This window comes from Agelaius phoeniceus, chromosome Z, assembly GCF_051311805.1.
Source record: "Agelaius phoeniceus isolate bAgePho1 chromosome Z, bAgePho1.hap1, whole genome shotgun sequence".
Classification (NCBI taxonomy): domain Eukaryota; kingdom Metazoa; phylum Chordata; class Aves; order Passeriformes; family Icteridae; genus Agelaius; species Agelaius phoeniceus.
In genome coordinates, this window is record NC_135303.1 from 795,931 (window position 1) to 815,657 (window position 19,727).

General features: G+C 42.2%; 1 protein-coding gene across 4 annotated transcripts in view; it reads left to right on the top strand.

Moving 5' to 3' along the window:
- The window catches only part of RASGRF2 (Ras protein specific guanine nucleotide releasing factor 2), a 133,346-nt gene that overhangs the window by 22,330 nt on the left and 91,289 nt on the right, over positions 1-19,727 (top strand). For all 4 annotated transcript variants that reach the window (XM_077171128.1, XM_077171129.1, XM_077171130.1 and 1 more), the window contains exon 2: positions 19,230-19,336. In XM_077171128.1, the coding sequence (XP_077027243.1) occupies positions 19,230-19,336 (107 nt within the window). The remainder of the gene's footprint in view (positions 1-19,229; positions 19,337-19,727) is intronic.

Consider the following 19,727-nt stretch of genomic DNA (forward strand, 5'->3'; position numbering starts at 1 on the left):
ACAACAGGAGGAGCCTAAGGCAGGGAAAGGATGAGTACATGTGGAAAATAATGGAATCAGCCAATTAAAGAGACCAGTCTGGCCTGCCCAGGTGTGTGATCACCACAGTGGGTCCTGTCCTTGCCCTGAGCTCTGAGGTGCAGGACATGATCAGCCCTGAGCAGCACAACACTGAGGTGCTGATCAAAAACCAAAAGCTGTTTCTTTGTGATAGTGATGCCTTCAAATTTTAGCTTTTATAATTTCCATGTATTTGTGATCCTGCAGTTCTTTAGTGTGTAGCTCCAAACTCCACATTCAGTGTGAGCTGCTGCTGCCCCATTTTGGGCAGACACAACAATTCCTCTCCAGGCCTGGCAGCCAAGGACACCTCACTGCCCCAGGGCCAGAAATGCAAACAAAAGGGAGTTGGGTGGGCAAACTTGGGGTAAATGACTTCATTAGCTGAAGCTGAAATTGGAACAGATTAACCCCCAAAATGCAAATGGACCAAACTTATAAAACTGTGAAAACTCATGACCTGTGGTTCATTTTTGGGTGTAGGCCCTGAGGGAGGGTTTGTCTGCCCTGAAGGCCCTTGAATGAATAGAGCTGCTTTTTATACCCTTAGCTTTGTCTGACCCCTGTTTTCAGGTAGCCCAAAGAGGCATCAAGAGCATGGAGTGATCCCTGAAACTGCTGGCAGCAGCCACTGGGGACTGCTCAGGTTGGTAGGCTGGGAGGCAAGAAAAAGCATTTGGCAAGGTCTGAGGAGGAAAATGGCTATGAACAGCTTTTTGGAAGTGTGTCTGAACTGCAGAAATCACTATAAAACCTTTTCCTGTGTCACTGCAGCTCTGAGCCCCACACTGAGCTGTGTCAAGGCCACTTGTGCACCTCAGCACAGGGGCAGCAAGGCCCTTTCTGGGGTGAAGAGCGAGGAACCTGGGCAAAGTGCAGCTGTGGTGGCTGGAAGTGTAAGATAGTTTAGTGGCTTCCTCAGGACCAGATTGTTTTTGTTGTTGCTTCAATCATTTGCTGTAAGAGTTTTATGCTCTGCTCACCTGAAACGAGCTCTTTTCCACCCTGGCTTTGGTGTAAAGGTGGAGAGAAAAGGTTTTGCCCCGTCAGCATTGCAATCTGTGCCTGTTGCCCAGAAACAGTTTTTGTTTTCTGGACTTGTGGTACGTTCCCACATTACATTAAATAGAAATTCCTACTGCTTTTTGTGCCTATGAAAATCCTCAAAAAGGGATATTAATTATTATTTTTCCAGCTCTTTGATTTGTTTTATGTAGCATGTAGTATTTATTTTCTTTAATATTCAAGGATGGAAAAGAATTAGGATAGCAGACAGAAAATGCAAATTTTCTATTCCTAAGGTACCTGCATCATAATGATAACATGTTTATTGATCTGTGCTTGTGTCTGTGGTTTATGTCTTGTGGTTTCTTTTCTTTCAGAGGTAATAGATAAAAATTTCAGGACTTTGTAATAATGTGTTTTCTCTTCTTTGTACTGAATGGCTGGTAGGTTTTGGTTGTCTGTTGAGTTTTTTCAACAGGTGATGTGACCTGCTGCTCCTCACACCTGCACACAGGACAGGGAAGACCCACTGAGCAGTGGGGGTGGAACAAAAAGCTGAGCAAAAAGAGCCATTAATTTCTGTAAGGACCTCCAGCATGTGGTGTATTTTCAGTGCCTGGGAACTTGTTTGGGAGTTAGTGCAGGAGGGAGAAGTGCTGGGAATGATGGGTGATGTGGGCTGGAATTGCAGTTTTTAACCTCAGTGACATCAGAGTCAGATGTGAAGGCCCCAGAGTCCTCTGCATTCAGGTGGAGCTTTGCATTTATTTTGCTGATTATAAGGTTTCAGCGTGGTGGTCCTAATTCAGCCAGCTAAATCAGAGGACACATTGCTGGCAGTTGCACACCCACTATCCTTAATTATTCTGGTGCTGTTGGGTGAGTGGTTGGCAGAAGCACATTGTAAATCTTCATCCCAGCTCTCCACCCAGCAGTGTAAATAGCTGTATTTGGGTGACTGACCTTCTTAGCAGGACATGGTGTTGTTCCTGTACACAGGCCCCACATTACACTGGGACATCTGTCACTTTGTTAGGCTGCAGAGTTGCCTGCAGCTGGTTTTATTAGGACTGTGCTGCATAACCCCTTCAGCTGAATGACATTATCACTGCCCTGCTCTGTGCTTCTGAGGAATTGTCAGCAAGTTGCTGTTCAGAGTGTCACCTTTGAACGGTAGTCATTTAGCTGGAGCAATGGCATAGACCAGCACTTGTGGAAATTTAAAGATTTATCTGATATAAATATTTACAAGATATGGGTTTCCCTGGTAACTTGAAATATCTAAAAGGCAAACCTGTAAAAATGTAGGGAGCTGTGACGCGCCTCTTAGTGTTAAGATTTGTTCAACTATTCAAGCTGTGGTACTAGAAAACCATCATTTTTTTTGGAAAAGCAAACTTATTTAGTTGTACTGCAAGACAAAATTAGGTTCATATCCTTATGAAAAGAATGAGAGCTATGCAACGCTGATAGCAAGTAAAGCATTTGCCTGCTACGTTTTGTAATAGCACATACCTTCATTTAAAAATTATTAGAAAATAACTCTGGCATCTCAACCACTGAGTAGCCACTGAAAGCAGCCCTAAAAGTTGTGTTTTCATGATTTTCTGGCCCATTTTTGGGAGCACTCTGCTCTTCCCCCATTCTCTGGATCATTTAGGCACGAGCAAGTGGCCACTGAGAGGGTAGCAGGTGGCTAATCTGAGCCAGGACAGCAAGACCTGCAACCACAGCTTGTGCCTGCCTGTCCCACCTCTGTGCTGTATTCTGTTTGTACACAAATTGTTTTATAACTCTGTTATATATGTGGTTTAACTCAGCAGCTCTTGAGACAACTTGTGTTCATAGAGCCAACAATGTTCTGTTGTAAGGAGAAGGTGTGGGAGGAGAATGAAAACGATCCCGTGGGTCTTGTCAACGGAGTTTAAAGTGGTTTTTGTGCTTTCTGATTGCGCTTGGAGTTCCTCTGAGGAGGAGGAGGAGGATGAGAAAGAAGCCCTCACACGTCACAGTGACACAGGAGCTGTTTGCTGGGAGTCACACAAGGCTTGGGACACTGGGTCTGGAGCCAGAGTCTGGGTTGAAGGCTGGGCTTGGTGATCCATTTCCAGCCCTGTTGGTCCTGTGGTTCTCTGTGCACGCCCCCTGCCTCCTCCACAGCAGGCAGGCACTGATGCATCACTGAAGGTTTCACTCCCAAATGGCCAAAATCAGGGCAGAACATTTGCTCTGGGTTGGTTCTCCGTGGCTGGATGCCACAGAGCTCCCCCAAAACTTCCTGGTGGGAATGTGCCTGCATGTGATGACAGTGATGGGAATGTCACTTGGCAGCTGGAACTTGGTTGAACAATATTCTTCCTCTTCTCATTTCTCTCTCTTATTGCATCTGGCTACATCAGTTGTGTTTTTACAGCAAGCAAGTAAATTCATGTGCTTTTTATGCCTTTTTTTAAAAAATTTTTTACATGGGGATATAAAACTGGTATGTTACAAGACAGTATGTTTCCCCAGCTGTGTTAAAAATGTGAGCTTTGAATCTTCTTTCTTTAGTTATCAAAAGCACTTCTGCATTGTTTTGTCTTTGGAAAAGACAATTTTGAACGCTTGATAGAGATTGCTTTGTGGGTTTCTTTTTCCTAAGAAACCTGAATTAACCTGGTTATCTTTCTGACACCATGTCAGGCAGTAGGATGGCAATCTCCATAATTACTACAACTCCTTCAGTAGTAGCAGTGGTATCCCATTTTATGCAAGTGCTAGAACAAAGACGTTTATTAATGTTTTACATTACAAAAGTTAGAGAGGAGGTGTCAGAAATAGAATTCTAAGAATGAAGGGAAGAAGTGGGGGAGTCCAAGGGGGGGTGTCCCTGCTTGCTGCTCTTCACCTTTTTGTTAGAATTATTTTGCATGGAAATAAGAGTTTCAAAAGACCTGGAAAAAAAAAAAAAGTGATTGGTTCAATCAACACAAAGTGCTTTTTTTTTTTTTGCTTTGATTTTATGTTTCTAAACAACTGTTGATACAAAGAGGCATTTAAATTTCCTTTAGGATAGAAAGGTGTGGGGTTTTTAACCTGTTGCCACCCGCTACCCATCCCTTGCCCAATTCTGGTGTAAATCAGAGCAGAAGATTTCAGTAGTATTTTTCCTCTTGTTAGAAATAGTTTTCAAGAAAAGATGACTTAAGGAACATTTTATCTGTTGCTGCAGAAAAAAACCCCACAGTGTCAGCAAGAAAGTGATTGAGGCATTTAATTGACCTGAAGGCTGTAGCTGAATTCCTACTGTATTTTTTACATTATGCCCTGTATGCCTGCTAATGCAGAAAATGAGGTTTTTTATGGTTTCCCTTTCTTGTTATCAGCAGCAAAACTGGATGGCTTTTCCATCCTTACACACTGCTGTGTGTTTCTCTGCCTTTGGAAAGGGTAATATTCATGTGGGCTACAAAGCTCTGAAAAATGAGAGGATTTTGAGAGGAGAAATTGAATTTTTGACATAGTCTTCCCACAATACATTCCAGTGAGTTAAGAACAAAAAACAACAGAAACTGTTTGTATTTAGATGCAGCTCTGAGTGATAAACTGCTTCCCAGACATTTTGATGGAAACTGATGGCTTAAAGATGGGCTGTTTTTCTGTATTTAAGGAAAAAAAAAGATCAGTTTTGGTTACAATTAAAAGAAAAAAGAGGCAATGTACTTTGCTTGACAGGGAGAGGGATTTCAGCTAAAACCAAGACTTTTATGTGCAAATGGAAAAGAAGAAATGAGAAGCAAATTGAATTTCAGCTTTTGCTATGTGGATACTTCTTTGATCATTCAGGCTGTACTATTACATGATATAAGATATGTGGCTCTTTAGTAGAGTTTATTGAAACTCCAGCAGAAGGGAAGAAATCCCAACTTCTAAAACTTGGTATTTGCACCACTAAAAGAAAGTGCAATAACATCCCCCACAATAATTCTGTTTGTATCTAAGCTGAAGCTGGTTTTGCCACTCTGCTTCATTTGCTTTCCCAGATTTTTCAGCAATTTTTAATGAAAAGCACTGTGAAACAAACATAGTGGAAAGCAGAGCTCTACTTAAAAGTTTCTTTGATTGTATGGCAAGTTCAAGACTTAATGAACTGCAGCTATCAAACACAACTGTCAAACTGGCAAGAAATAGTAAATTTGGCCTTTTTCCTGCCACAGAGGAGAGATGAGGATGCTATTCTGCACCTCTCAAGCCAGGGCTTTGTGGGATTTATTGTGGAAGAGCAACAATGGGAAGGCTTTCCTGCTCAGAGACGATGTCCCCTGGGAGCCCAAAATCTCTGTGTTTATTCTGGTTAGCTTGAGAAAGCTCTTGCTCCTGGGGATGTGTATTGACACAGAAAGCAAAATTTGAGGTTGCATAAGAAGGAGGAACATGAAATATTCTCTTTGTGGAAAATGAACAGAAAATCCCATTGTTCTGCTTACCATTTACTCTCTTCTGGGAGAGAGAAAGTGATGCCCATGCCTCTCTGCCCCCTTTTCAACCCTTCTGTAACTCTGTCCTCTCCAGAACTGGAGAGGTGCTGCCTGCTTGGGATTGCCCTTGGTAGCCACTGCCACCTGTGCCTTGCATGGAGGTGACATTCCCAGATCAATTCTCCAGTTCTCAGATCCGTGAGATTTGAGATTCTCCAATCCCCTGTGTGTGCACAGCAGGATCAGGCTCTGCTCTGGCCAGGATGTTAGAACCCTGACTGCTGAGAGTTTTAAACTTTGTGTGCTGACAGACACTGACTCCCGCCCCAAAAAATCACTGTATTTGACCTGAGGCCATAAAAAAGGCCTCTAAAATTAAATGATAAAACTGAGATTATGAGTATATAATTTAATAATTTATGAGTATATAATTTAATAAAAATGTATAATATCACATAGTAGAAAACTTAGAGTTCAAAGTTTCAGGATATAATAATATATAACAAAAATATATATTATTTATATATTATTCATATATAATATAATATAATATAATATAATATAATATAATATAATATAATAATTATTTATAATATATATTATAATATATACCATTATATTATATTATATTATATTATATTATATTATATTATATTATATTATATTATATATAGATATTATATACATTATAATATAGAGATATCTATTATATATACTATCAATATTGATTTTATGTGTTATCTATATTATTTATAAAATCTATTATTTATTTTATCTATAAAACAAAATTGAAGTTCTAAAACAAAGGCTAATGCTTCTTCTTCACCCTCTTCTTCATGAGTTTGAGTAATATTGTGTAATTAGATAAAAAAGTCCACATTATGAGCCACAAATAGTTAGTTTAGTTAAAAAAAAATGTGTTATTTCTTAATTAAGCAGTTTATTTTTAAAAAAAACCTTACAGAAAGAGAAATACGACTCTACTTTTAATTTGTTAGAGTGAAGTACTGCAGAACTCGTGGTTTGTGAGAGCGTTGTGAGGGGACAGGGGCCCGGTCTCTGAGCCTAGAGGACACCCAGGCTCACATCTGGAAACCTCTGCTACCACACAGGTGCTTCCAGAGATCAGGACCCACCAGCAGTGCCAGAAAATGCCTCTCGGATGGAAATCAGGCTAATGCATCAACAAGGAGGTGCCTCAACTTTTCTATCACAAACCCCTCTGTAAATTCTGTGCAAAAAAAGAGCACCTCTTTGCTGGACACCCAGAATTGGAACAGCTCTGGGGGAAGGAGTTGATGGAAGGGTATCCTCAGCTACTGGGTGTTGGAAAGGAGCTCAGCAGGAGCTGGGAAGGGAATGGAGCCCCAGGAGAGGCTGAGGGAGCTGGGCAGGGGCTCAGCCTGGAGCAAAGGAGGCTCAGGGGGCCCTTGTGGCTCTGCACGGCTCCTGCCAGGAGGGCACAGCCGGGGGTGTCACCGTGATATTTTCTGAAAAATCCCCTCACCAGGATTTTTTCTCCTGAGAAGCTGGGAAGGTTCAGCTTCTCCCTGTTTTGCTGCTCTGGAATGTGATTTGGAGGATTGTTCACCCAGCATGTGAATTGTTTTTAATCGACAGCCAATCACAGCCAGAAGTGTCGGACTCCCTGAGTCTATCACGGGTTTTTATTATTCATTCTTTTCTAGCTTTCTGATGTCTGCTTTCTCTTTCTTTAGTATATAATTTCAATATAACATAATATAATATAATATAATATAATATAATATAATATAATATAATATAACACAACATAACACAACATGACACAACATAACACAACATAACATAACATAGTATCATAATATAATAAATCAGCCTTCTGAGAACATGGAGTCAATTCTCATCTCTCACCTCATCCTGGGGACCCTCACAACACCACAACGGGGGGGTCGGGCTGTGCTCCAGGGACCAGGGACAGGAGCAGAGGGACCGGCCTCAGGCTGGGCCAGGGCAGGCTCAGGGTGGGCATTGGGAATATTCCTTCCTAAAGAGGGCTGTGCAGCCTGGCACAGCTGTGGGCTCCCCATTCCCAGGGGCATTTCAAAGCCCTGTGGATGTGGCACTTGGGGACAGGGGTTGGTGGTGGCTGTGGCAGTGCTGGGCTCTGATCTTCGAGGGCTTTTCTGACCTAAACAATTCCATGATTCTGTGATCTCTGCGATTCTGTAGCTCCTTGTGGTCTGTTTAGTTTCAGCCCCTTCCCCTCTCTCTCAGTGTTTGGGTGGGTGGGAGGTTCTGCCTCCTCTGCAGTGCAAAATGAGGGCAATGAGTGAGGAAGGGATTAAACTTCCTCCCGTGAGTAATTTACACCTTTGCTGCTCAAATAATAGTGCTGGAATGGCAGGTGGGGCTGAAACCAGAGTTTGTGGGGGAACAGAAATCTAGGCATTCTCTGTGAGATGTGAGGAGTTTCTATCCTGTTATCACAGAATATGAGTAATTTTTGAATTACTTAAAAAGCAAACTTCAACATGCCCTTTGATATATCATGACACTAATTTGGGTGAGAATTAGGTATATTGTCTCAGTGCTTAAAGTACTCCACACTGAAAAAAATTCAACCTGAATCAACTCCAAAATCTCTGTTACTAAGCTATTGAGTGTAGCACAGTTAATATGATTGGGGATATATTATTAAAAACCTGAAGAGAAAACATGTGTGTCAGTTGAGTAAATTGTTAAATTGTTAAAAAATTGAATGTGTGCTTAAGTGGGTCTTTGACAGTCAATATTATAAAATGTGGATTCTATCTGTAATGGCACTGGTTCTACAGCCCTAGCATAATTTCATTTGACATGAAGCCTGAACACATTTCAGCAATCTCCAGCCAAATTCTGAAAACTTAATTTTCAGCTCACAATTGGCGTAGTGCAACTCAGTTCTTACCCTTATAAAATATTGGTGGCTGTGACCCTTGTCAGTGTGAGATTTTTTTCCTATATTTGCAAGTTGGAGTATTGGAGTATTTACTGTTACAGCATGGCCAAATAATGTCAACAGTTAAGGAAATGTCAGACAATCTTTGTGCAAAACCAGAAATTGAAAATGGACAGTCAGAAGTCCTGGGGATTAGGGAAGGACTGTCATGTGATGGAATCATCTTAATTGTTGCTTGGCCAAGGGGGGGTCCATCAATGGTTTGTGTTTGTTTGGTTTTTTGCTTTTGTTGGGGGTGTGGGTTTTTTGTGTGTGTTTTTTTGTTTTTTGGTTTTTTTTTTTTTTTTGATGGGTTTTTTTGGGGGGGGTTTGTTTTTTTTTTTTTGGTTTTGTTGTTGTTGTTGCTTTGTTAGTTTTGTTAGTTTTGTTAGTTTGGGGTTCCTTTCATTGTAAATTTGGAGAATTCCAAGGTCAGTAGATTGAGGAATGTGTGTAGAAAGGTAATGGAAATTTCATCTACATTTCTTAGTGGGTGAGACAGGACAGGACTCAGTCACTGGATCTTTGATGTGCTGAGTTTTATCTCCCTGTGCATCTGAGTGAACCCCACCTGCTCAGGGGGATGGTGCAGTCCAGACCATCCCCTGGGGGGGCTGGAATGTCCAGATGTGCTGGGACATCCAGATGTGCTGAGAGAGGCAGTTACAGGTTCCCTAAACGGGACCTTTTCTCCTCGCAGTCCTGGGGGTGAGGCTGGGAAATGTAATTTTAATGAGGACCCTGTGGTTGGAGCAGTTCTGTGCTCTGCTCTGTGGCCTCTGGAATGTCCTTCCCTGCTCTCCTGGCTTGGACCCAGGTGGCCAGAGCAGCCAGTGGTGGGCTGTGAGTGCAGGGAAGGTGGAGCTTGAGGCTCTGGTGTTGCAATTACCTTTTCGTGCTCAGAACCAGAGTCTGTCGCTTTTCTTGCCAATTTTTTTACAAGGTTGTGATGAGGCTCTGACCCTTCAGGGCTGCTTAACCACAGAGTGTGGCTGTCAGGGAGCACGGTGCCAACAAAAGGGTGTTTTCCTGTGCAATAAAATCATTCAGGTGTCATGAAAACCTTGAATTTGGCTCTTTGCAGGGTTCTTTGATTTTCCATCAGAGCCCTGTCAGTCCCTGGTGTTGGTGTGTGTCTGTACCAGCCTTGTCCCTCATCTCACACAAAACTGCAGTTGCTTGAAATTTCAAGTGTTTGGTTTTTTTTCCCTTGAAAATGTTTATAGATAGAAAATATTATATATAACAGGGGTGTAACAAGGTCTGAGATGTGCTGACTTCTTATTCTTGCCTCCCTATCGTGTGTTGGCTCACTTCAGTGAGAGAAGAGCTGTTTATAGCAGTCTTGAGTTGAACTCTTTTACAGCAGATCTATATTTGGGCATCTTTGCACATATCCTGGTGTCTAAAATGGGCACCATAATTCTTACCTTGTAGAGGAGTTTGGAGATTAGTTACTGTCTGTAAAGAGCTTTGAAAATGTCAAATGCTGTGTTTGCATATTTTGAGAATATAATTAGAAGACAGTCAATTAATCTTCTTCCTGTAAATTAATACATTAAAATTGTTTGCTCTGTAGAAATTGTTTGTGTGAATGCTTAGGGGTGGATTTATCTTTATTCCTTTTTATTTTTGGTACATATGTGATGGTGTTTGCTGAGGAAGCCAGGCTTCACTTTTGCAGTGCACAGTATAGGAATGCAATCTTCAAAATCCAGGCTGTTCAGATAATTTCATTATTTACCTGCCTGCTCATTCTTTAAAATGAAGCTGCATGTTTTCAGCAGTGAGGGTAATTTATTACCTGGAAAATTTTAACTTAGGCTCAGGAGGGTTTTTCATTATTTTCTGTGTTTATTTTCTGTGTTAGGATGGATGAAGGAGGGTGTGTGTCTCATCTTGATCCTGTATGTTTGATGCAGGAGCTCTCTGGAGAGATTTTTCTGGTCCATATTACATAACTAATCAAAATGGAAGGTTATAAATGTTCGTTCTGGCCTTTAAAGTCTGATCTTTTAATTAAAATACAGGGATGTCCTCTGCAGGGCAAACCAGATGCTGAGGTTGGTGTCAGAATTGGTGTGGAGACGCTCTCAGCACTGCCAGGTTTCAGAAGAAAGGGCTGGAGAGCTCTGGCTGGACAAGGAGGGGAAGACTGTCAGTACAAGGAGAAAGGTTAAGGTAGTGACAACTGGTGGAAAAAAAAAGGAGCAAAACACAGAAAGCTTTGAGTCCTGAAAAATGTTTAACACTGCAAATGATTACAGTACTCCCTTTGGTCTGTTTCTGTCTGTTTTCCCCATCTGTCCTTTCTGTGTCAGCTTGAACATCACGTTTTCTATTGATGCAGCCACATTCCTATGGATACAACTCTATTTCTACTACTTTAGTTGGATTTCTACTAATGTATTTCTATTGTGGTAGGGCTGCAGTCCTGTTTCAGGTCACCGGTGCCATGCTTGAGGGGGGACCAAAACTTGGAGTGAATTGAGTGTTCATTCCCTCCAGCTTGGGCCAAATGGAAGCTGCTGAAACCCTGAAATGGGACAGGCACAAGGAGTGAGGGGCTGTGCTCCCAGCCCACCTGCAGCAGGGAAAATGGGATTTCTGTGCTCCCTCTCCATCACTTGCACTGCAAACATTTCACTGCCACGGTCCCCGCAGGTGCCTGCCTGTTTGGTAGCTCTCCACATGAGTGTGTGTGTCCTGAAAAACCTCCCAAATTACCATTAAACCAGCACTTTCGGGGAGTGGTTGTTCCTTTGCCAGCATAAGGAATGTTTTAGAGAGAAACCGAAGCCTGGGAGGGAGCAGAGGCAACAAGTGGTGGCTGGAACATTTTTGTGTCTCAGTGTGAGAGAGCTGCAGCTCTGAGCGCTGTGTCCTTTCCCCGGTGCTTGGGAGGATCAGAATGCTGGGAATGGGGTGGAGGGTGAGCACAGGGCTGGCTGTGTCCACCACCAGGCCCTTGGAGCAGTTCTGTCTGTCTCTGGGCTTGGGCAGGCTGGATTTGGCCGTGCTTTGTAGGAGTCGCTCTCCACTTTTCAGGAATGCAGCCTGCAGAAGTGTCCTCAGGGCACATCTCAGCATCAGTCACCTGGGGAAATGAGATGCAGAGATGTGTCAGTGGCAGCCCCAGGAGCCCTGGTGCACGTGGGAGGGAGGCAGCAGCCCTGGCAGGGCTGTGAGTGTTTACTAGAGACTGTGCTGTCACTGCAAGGCAGCTCTCAGGTCCCTGGGAAGCAAGTGGCTTGTGGTTTCTGGCAGCAAATTCCCACTGGGCTGTGTCAAATGCACTTTGAGATGGAGGTACCCGTGTTCAGTTTATTATGAGTGAATAATTTAGCTGCACTTACTTGTTGTACCCATTCCTGTAGGTTTTACTTGTTAAAATTTTCCTTTTATGTGGCAGAATTTTCCCCTGTTGATAAACTGCTGCTGAAGTACAAACGGTCTGCATTGGAAATAGAGCAGATGGGGCCATATTAGCCTGGTTCTCTCATCCATGAAAACAAGTGCTGTAACCATTGTAATTTGGTGTAATTTCAATGCAAGTCAACAGAGTTGCAGGAGAATTTAGGTCCTCAGTGACCTTTGTGTATTCCTTGACTTCTGTTTGGTGTGCAAGTTGGTGTTTTCTAATTGACAGAGTAAGAGTTTATAACACAGGGTGCATTTATGTGTAATCTCCCTAACTGGAAAACTGTTGATAGCATAATTACATATAATTACCTCAGTTGTTCTTGGCCTGACAATATTTGCAGGATGGCTCAGGAAGGCAATTCACTGTCAGATGTCAGAGTAGATTTTATGGAGCAGGTTGGCACTCGATTAATTCAATAAGAAAGGAGACATCAAGCCATCCCATCCCTCACCAAGAACAAGATATTTTGTATTTGTCCAGTGTGAAGCTAAACTTGGAGCAGATATCACAGCCCATCTCTGAATATTCTCAGTGTGGGAGATCCAAATCAGTATCTTCTAATGTGCTCTAGGCAGATAAAAGACCTATACTAATTTCTCTCTGGAATATTTTTCTCCCTAGTTCTGTCCAGTATCTGATGTCTACCTATCAGGGATGATGAAGTAACATTAAAATGGTAAAAAAAAAAACCTCCTTAATCCCCAGGTGTCACCAGAAAGAAACACAGAACCCGAAATACTCCAGTGTGTCTCTACCAGGTTTGCAAATTACTTTATTTTTTTAAAGAATCGAAATTGAACCCAAAACCAGCAAGAAAAACCCCAGGAAACTTGTTAGAGCCAGCACTTTATGAAGGCACCAGCACATCTCGTTTATAATCAGGTGCAGAGCAATCTGAAGGCTATAGAAGATTCTCGTGCCACCAAGGGAAGTTTTAATTAGCCCCTCTAGGACTATGAGAAGGGCTCCAACCAAAGGTCCAACTGCTCTAATTACCTGTGCCACACGGTGGCTGTGAGGACATGCTGGGGAAGGCATCTATTTAATACTTACTTTACTTTTACTTCCCTCTGCTCTGAAATTACTTTTCAGTTATTTTCAGCTTCAGGACTGTTTGCATTACTAATATGTGAATTCTGTGTGTTTGCTAGCCCAGAAATCCTGCCCAGTGAATCCTCTGCTCTCCCTGCACATCACTGCCACTGCATTTACTACTTCCTTTGTCACAGAGCACCACCAGACTGTCACCAGCTCTGTGAATAACCACTTTCTTCTGTTTGTTTGGAAGCTGTTTTCTCTGACCTTTGTTTAATAGATTTTTTTACTTTTAAGTGGAAAAGAAGTAGACCTGTGACACTCTGTTCATCCACTTTGTACACCTCCTGGTTTTGCAGGCTCCTTTTGTATCCCCGACGTTGTTCCTTCCATAGAATTACAGAACATTCTGGTTGGAAGGGGCTTTTTAAGGGTTTCCTAGTCCAACCCTCCCTGAAACGAGCTGTGACTTCCTCACCTTGATCAGGTGGGTCAGGGCCTGTCCAGCCTGACCCTGAATGTCTCCAGGGATGGGGCACCCCCTCCTCCTGGGCAGCCTGTGCCAGGGCCTCACCACCCTCATGGTAAAATACTCCTTCCTCATATCCAGTCTGAATTGGCCTCCTTCATCTCAAAACCATCATCTCATGTCCTTTCTCTGTGCTGAGGAGTCCCAGATTAAATTTAGTTATCCAGCTGGGACATACCCACCCCTTTCCACACCACTTCTGTTTTTTTTCTGAACCTTTCCCAATTTATGCCCATGTGAAAAGTCCAAAAGTGCCCACGGTACTCAGGATGTTTCATGGTGTAACTGCCTTGTTCACTTTGTTCTGTTTCTCTCCCAGCCATCCCTGTAGTCTGATCTGCTTCTTCTGGCATGGCTGGGCATTGGGATGGTGTTTCCATGGAACCTTTCCAGAGACCTTGCTCCTGAGTGGTGCTACCAAGCACAAAGTCCATCTTCCCACATGTGAAGTTTGGAATGGTTTTCCTCACATATGTCACTTCACATTTGTGGCAATTAATTCTGTCTGCCCTCTTGCTGTCCAGTAACTGTCCAGGCCTGTTGAAGTTTTTAATAATAGATTCTCATCGTTACTATCTCTAATAATTTACAAACTTTGTCATCCTTTGTAATGGCTGTCCCAGTCCTCAACAGAATTCCCTGAGGAAATCCTTTGATGACTGTTTCATTCTAAGAACTGACAGATGGCTCAATATTCCAACTGATTCCTAGCTTTTGAGCAGATTTTTTTGTTTGTTTTTATTTTTTTTTCTTTTTCTTTTTCTTTTTTTTATCTGTGGAGTGACCTTTTTCTTTTAAGTCCTAGATGCTTAAGCATTTCCCTAAATATCTGTCAAAATAGCTGTGAAAACCATTTTTGTTGCAATCCAAACACCTGTTGACCCCTGTGAGACATCCTCTGGGTTTACAGGAGATGCCATCTTTGTACAAAAACCATCTGACTCTTCCCAAGTACATCATGTTAATTCTGATGTCCACTAATCCTGTTCTCATTATAGCTTCTACTAATTGGTGTGATACAAGCATGAAATGTGTTGGCTCAGTAGATCTCCCTGGAAACTTCAAAATGAATTCTCAGTCCTGTCATCATTCCGTTCTCGTGCTAATTTAGCAGCAATGGGATGTGGGTTTCCTGCCAGGAGCAAGTCCCAGCATGGGGGAATCTTCCCTGGCAGAGAGGAGCTCTGCTGCCCACCATGCTGCGGGCACAGCCATGGAATTTCAGGATGGTTTGGGTTGGAAGGGACCTTAAAGCCCATCCATCCCACCCCTCCCTTGCAAGGACACCTGTCCCAGGCTGCTCCAGCCTGGCTTTGGGCACTTCCAGGGATCCAGGGGCAGCCACAGCTGCTCTGGGGGCTCCATCCCAGGGCCCCTCACCCTCCCAGAGAACACTTCCTTCCCAATATCCCATCTCACTCTCCTGTGGTTGAAACCATTCCCCTTGTCCTGACACCACACGTTGTTGCAAATGATCTCTCTGTGTGAGGGATTGCTGTCTTCTCCCCCAAACACTTCCCTCACCTCCACATATTCACCCTTGCCCACTTATTCACTCCTGGAGGTGCTGCCTTACTTCCCAACATTTCCGCTTCTTTTCCTTCCCTTTCCCCAGGATGTGAGTAATACATAATACACATTTTGCTCTGTGTTTTAGAAGCTGGGCAAAATACTGTCAGTAGAACACATCTGAAAACTCCATGAGTTAATGTGTCCTTGGATAGCATAAGCTGCTTTGATTTACACTGCAATTTGCTGCTTTTCCTTCTGGGATTACTGAGGAGTTTTCAGTTGCTGCAGTGATTGTTCTCTTTTGCTCAGTAATTTACTTGCATTTCAGGGTGCACACAGGCTTCCAAGTTCTGAAATGAAAGTCTTTAGAAGTTAAGAACAATAAATATTTTTAGCTTGTCATGTTAAATTTTAATTAATCACCTCTGCCACCTTTTCCAGCATCAAAGGTTTGCAACACGCCCTTGCAAACATCAGGCAATGAATGTAAGCCTTAAATACATGGCAAATGATTAAGCTTCCTCATGCCTCACATTGAAGACAGGCTTTTGTTATGGCTCCTAGTGTTTTGGTAGCAATCTTGGTAAACAGACAAATTTTCCACCATTGTTTTTCATCTCTGTTTCCCATTCTTATCAATATTGATGCCTGTAATTTTCTTTTTAACTTACTCTCAACATCCTGGCTTGAATACTTAAGCCAGGACTGCAATAAATCAGTGAAAAATCGGGAAATAGCACCTGGCCAGATCATGGCACAACTAAGCTTTAAAATTACAATTTCACAGTGCATTATTATAAATTAGTTTTATGTTTAGCGTGGAAATCTTTGGAAAGGGCAGTTGTCTTGGGCATTGCCACTCATTGACCTGAGCGGTCTGAAAAGCAGTATTTCTGTTACAGGGCATGTATCATTTGGGTTAAGCTTTTTTTTTCTATGGGGTTTTTTGGGTTGGCTTTTGGATTTTTGTTTTTTGTGGGGTTGTTTCATGTGTGTATTTTTTGTTTGCTTGTTTGTTTGTTTGCTGTGTTGTTGCACTTTTTTTTTTTTTTTTTGTGAGAGTTTGTTTGATTTTTTTTGTAATCAGAACAACTTTTTTTTTCCCTTCTGAAGGGGAAACGTTGGGGCTGCAGAGGTTTTGCTGCCCTGTTTTGCGTGCTGCCATCCCTTGGGCAGTTTTGCAAGAGCAGAGCTGTGCTGTGAGCTGCTGGGCAGCCCAGCCCTGGCGCAGGGTTTCTGCCCCCAGAGTCTGAGCCTGGCTCCAGCCTCGTCTCTGCAGCAGGCACCCATCAGCTCCTCCCTCACTGCTCCTTTCACTGAGGGAGAAACTCTGGTCAAGCCCAGGTAGGAGCCAAGGAGTGACACACAGCAGTGCTTCTTCCTGGGCTGTCAGTCGTGCCTTCATACCTGTGCCAGGTACCTGAAGCTTCCCCTCCTCTTTTTTTCTCCAGCTTTACCTTCAAGAACTCTGCCAAAGGTGTGTTTGTGCAAATGAAGCCTTGCCGTGTCACTGAATACTGAAGAGACACCTTGAAATGAAATGACTTCATTTGTTTTATGTCAAAACACAGATTGTTCATATTACCCTCTATGATTCCAGTGGTTTTCAGAATAAACATAAACAGCAAAATTGTCTAGCTGAACTTGAAACACAAGTTCACAACTTGAAACATAAGTGTTCCTGATATCCAACAGACGGGATAATGATGGTGATGAGGGTAGTTGATGTAAATATGTGCTACAGTGCTTAAATATTTACTGTTTTCCCTTCAGGAGAAGGATGGTGTGTATGGAGAAGGGTGTTTTTTACCTGTACTGTGCTGCAGTGATGTGCAAGCTGAACTGTTTGCCATTGAATGGCAGTGCTAAAATTATATTGTCTCTGTGTAATTATATATACAGGCCCACTCACATACATCATTACTGGAGAATGTAATAGTGCATCACAGACACCATCTTATTTTCTTGTAGTAAATTAGTTTTTTAAATGAGCAACGTTTATTTTGAAAAGAGAATTAAAAGATGACTTTGAGATTCTTTTTAGAGGCATGTTATGGTATTTTTCTTGCACTTCTCTTGCTCTTGAATTGACTATTTCTGGATAAATGAAGTGAGACCTGATCCTGATGCTTGAATGCAACATGCCTGTTTGGGGGGCTGACAGATGTAGGTGATTTCAAAACAAATGCCTTCTGTAATTTAGCTTTAGTTGCCATTGAGTCCAGAACTGCTGTGGTTGCTCTCTAAGTTAGTTTAGATGTATGCATTTTCTTGGTCTAACTGTGTGTTTCTGGCGTGCCTGTCACCATGGTAACTGCACACCTCTGAGTTTAAATTCTGTGACATGAGATCACTTCAAGTCTTGCTTTAAAGAGGTCTGAGTTGCTGCACTTTGAAAGTAGGGAGGACTCTGATATTGTCTCTCCCTTTAACTTGAGTCCCCACACAATGGGATTAAATCCAGTGCTTGTCTGCACTTGTGTCTTTATTCTAATTTTATATGTAACAGCTTTATGAAACGCAAATAACTTGTTACATAATATGCAGTGCTGAACAGTGTGATTTATCTTTAAATATGCTTTTTAAAATAGACTATTCCACTCTATAAACAGAGTACATTTGTGTGTAATCTTGCTGCACTTTTCACTGTGCTGTAGGTTATTTTCAACTGCACTGTATTGTTGTAAAAGTTTTTATCTTTCACTGCTGTGGAGAATCCTATGGACCTGATTAAATGGGTTTTTCCTTCCTATTCATGGTATTCAGGTTTAAGTGATATGCTCTGTTGAAACCCCACAGGTTATAAGATTGTCCTTGTACTCATTTATTATTCCTCATTTGGGCTCTGGAGCTGTTTAATTTCTGAGACTTAACAGGTCTGAGCCTGAACTTCATTTAGTTAAAGCCTGTTAAATGTGAATGCTGTTTCTGATTTGGCCTCATTTCTGTCCGTAATCCTGCTGCTCTTCTGCCTGAGGAGTGCTTTTTATATGCATAGTGATGTTTAACAAACTGATACAATGCACAAGTGAATAATTTCTCCTCCTGGAATGCCTTTTTTTGTGCTCATGTTACCCAAAAGGAAGCCAAATGTAGGAGTGCTTGAGTTTGGCTGCCGGAGCCCAGACAGGAATTTCTGTTCCCTGTGCACAGGTGTGGAGGAGGACGAGGGCTGGCGGAGTTCTGGGCAGTGAGGACAGTGGAGGGATCCAGACCTCAGTTCAGTCAGAATTGCTCCTGAATGACCTCAGACCCAAACCCAGATGTTTTCATGACCCTCACTCATCCTCCTGCCTGTGAAACACCTGGATTGCTAAAGGGTGTGTTTGGGGCACTTGTGGAAATTGAAGGTGTGTTTAGGTAGAATATTTTCTGACCTGTTTTCATCTGAGCTGGAAGAGGCCTGTTTGCTGCCTGGCTGTAAGTTGGTACATAAGCTGTGCAAAATAAGGTTGTAAATATCAATCCCTGGATGGATGTGGGGGCTAAGGTGGCTCTCCCCCTCCCCACCAGCTAAATCTGTTCATGCTGTGTTCTGACAGTGGCAAAAACCTCCCTGAAAGTTCTGTGGAACACACCAGGGCAATGCCCTTCATGCAAGAAATGCCAGATTTTGGGTGAATAGCATGTTCTTGTGAAAAAAAAAAAAGGTAGTTGCCATATAGTTATGGGTGAGACTCCTTGAGAGAGGGGAAAGCATGTTTTGGGAGTGTGATGGATGAGAAGGGTCCCCATTCTTCTGGGAAGGTGGGGAATAGGCTGGAGCCAGTGCACAATCTATATTTTTGGGAGGAGGTGGTGGTGGCTCCAGGCTTGGATCCCCATGCTGGCTGAGGGAAGTTTGAGATTAAAAAAATGTGCAGACACCCCACTGTAGTTCTGTTATTGTACTTGGCTGTAGGAGCTCTTTAGGGAATTGTATTTTGTTGTCTTGGATGTGGAAGTTTAAGAACAATAACTTAGCAATAAGTACATGAAAGCTATTACCTGATACACAGGGGAATATTTTCAGAGTAGTTTTAACTTCAATCCATGTTTCAAGACTAAAACTTAAAACACATCTTTGGGCTGGCAACACACTGGGCTGAGTATAGAAAGTCTTCTGGTGGTTTTTATTTGCTGGGTGGGATTTTTTTTGTGTTTTCTAATTTTTTTTATTTGGTCAGTTTTTTGTTTATTTTTTAAATTTTACATATCTTTTTACTTTAAGAGTTTCTGAACCCTTTTTTCCTTTGTTCTAATTTGCAGCATTACTTTACTGTTCTCTTTGGCCACGAGGGGCAGAAGCCACTGGAGCTGCGTTGTGAGGATGAGGTTGATGGAGATGAGTGGGTAGAAGCTATTCACCAAGCAAGGTATGGAACTCGATTTGTGACCCTCTGATCCATTTTATTATAGATAAATGGATAATACTTTGAGAACCTAAACCCATCTTCCAAATAGAAAGAAATTATTGCATATATTAGCTGGGTGTTGTTTGCAATTCATGAGTACCTTATAGGAAAAAAACACCTTTAACATTCAATGCTTATTTCGCTGTCTTTTATCTTTCATAAGCAATTGTGCTGCAGTTGAAATTAGTTCAGGAAGAATATTATTTTATTAGAAAGAAGCCCTAGGAATAGTCTTCTGCTAGAGACAAGCATGACATGTGAATGAGGAAATTAATGATATGACAGATGAATAAATGAGTTTTTCCTTAAAAACTCTTACAGAGAAATAAGTGTAAGAAAGAGGATGTCAAGC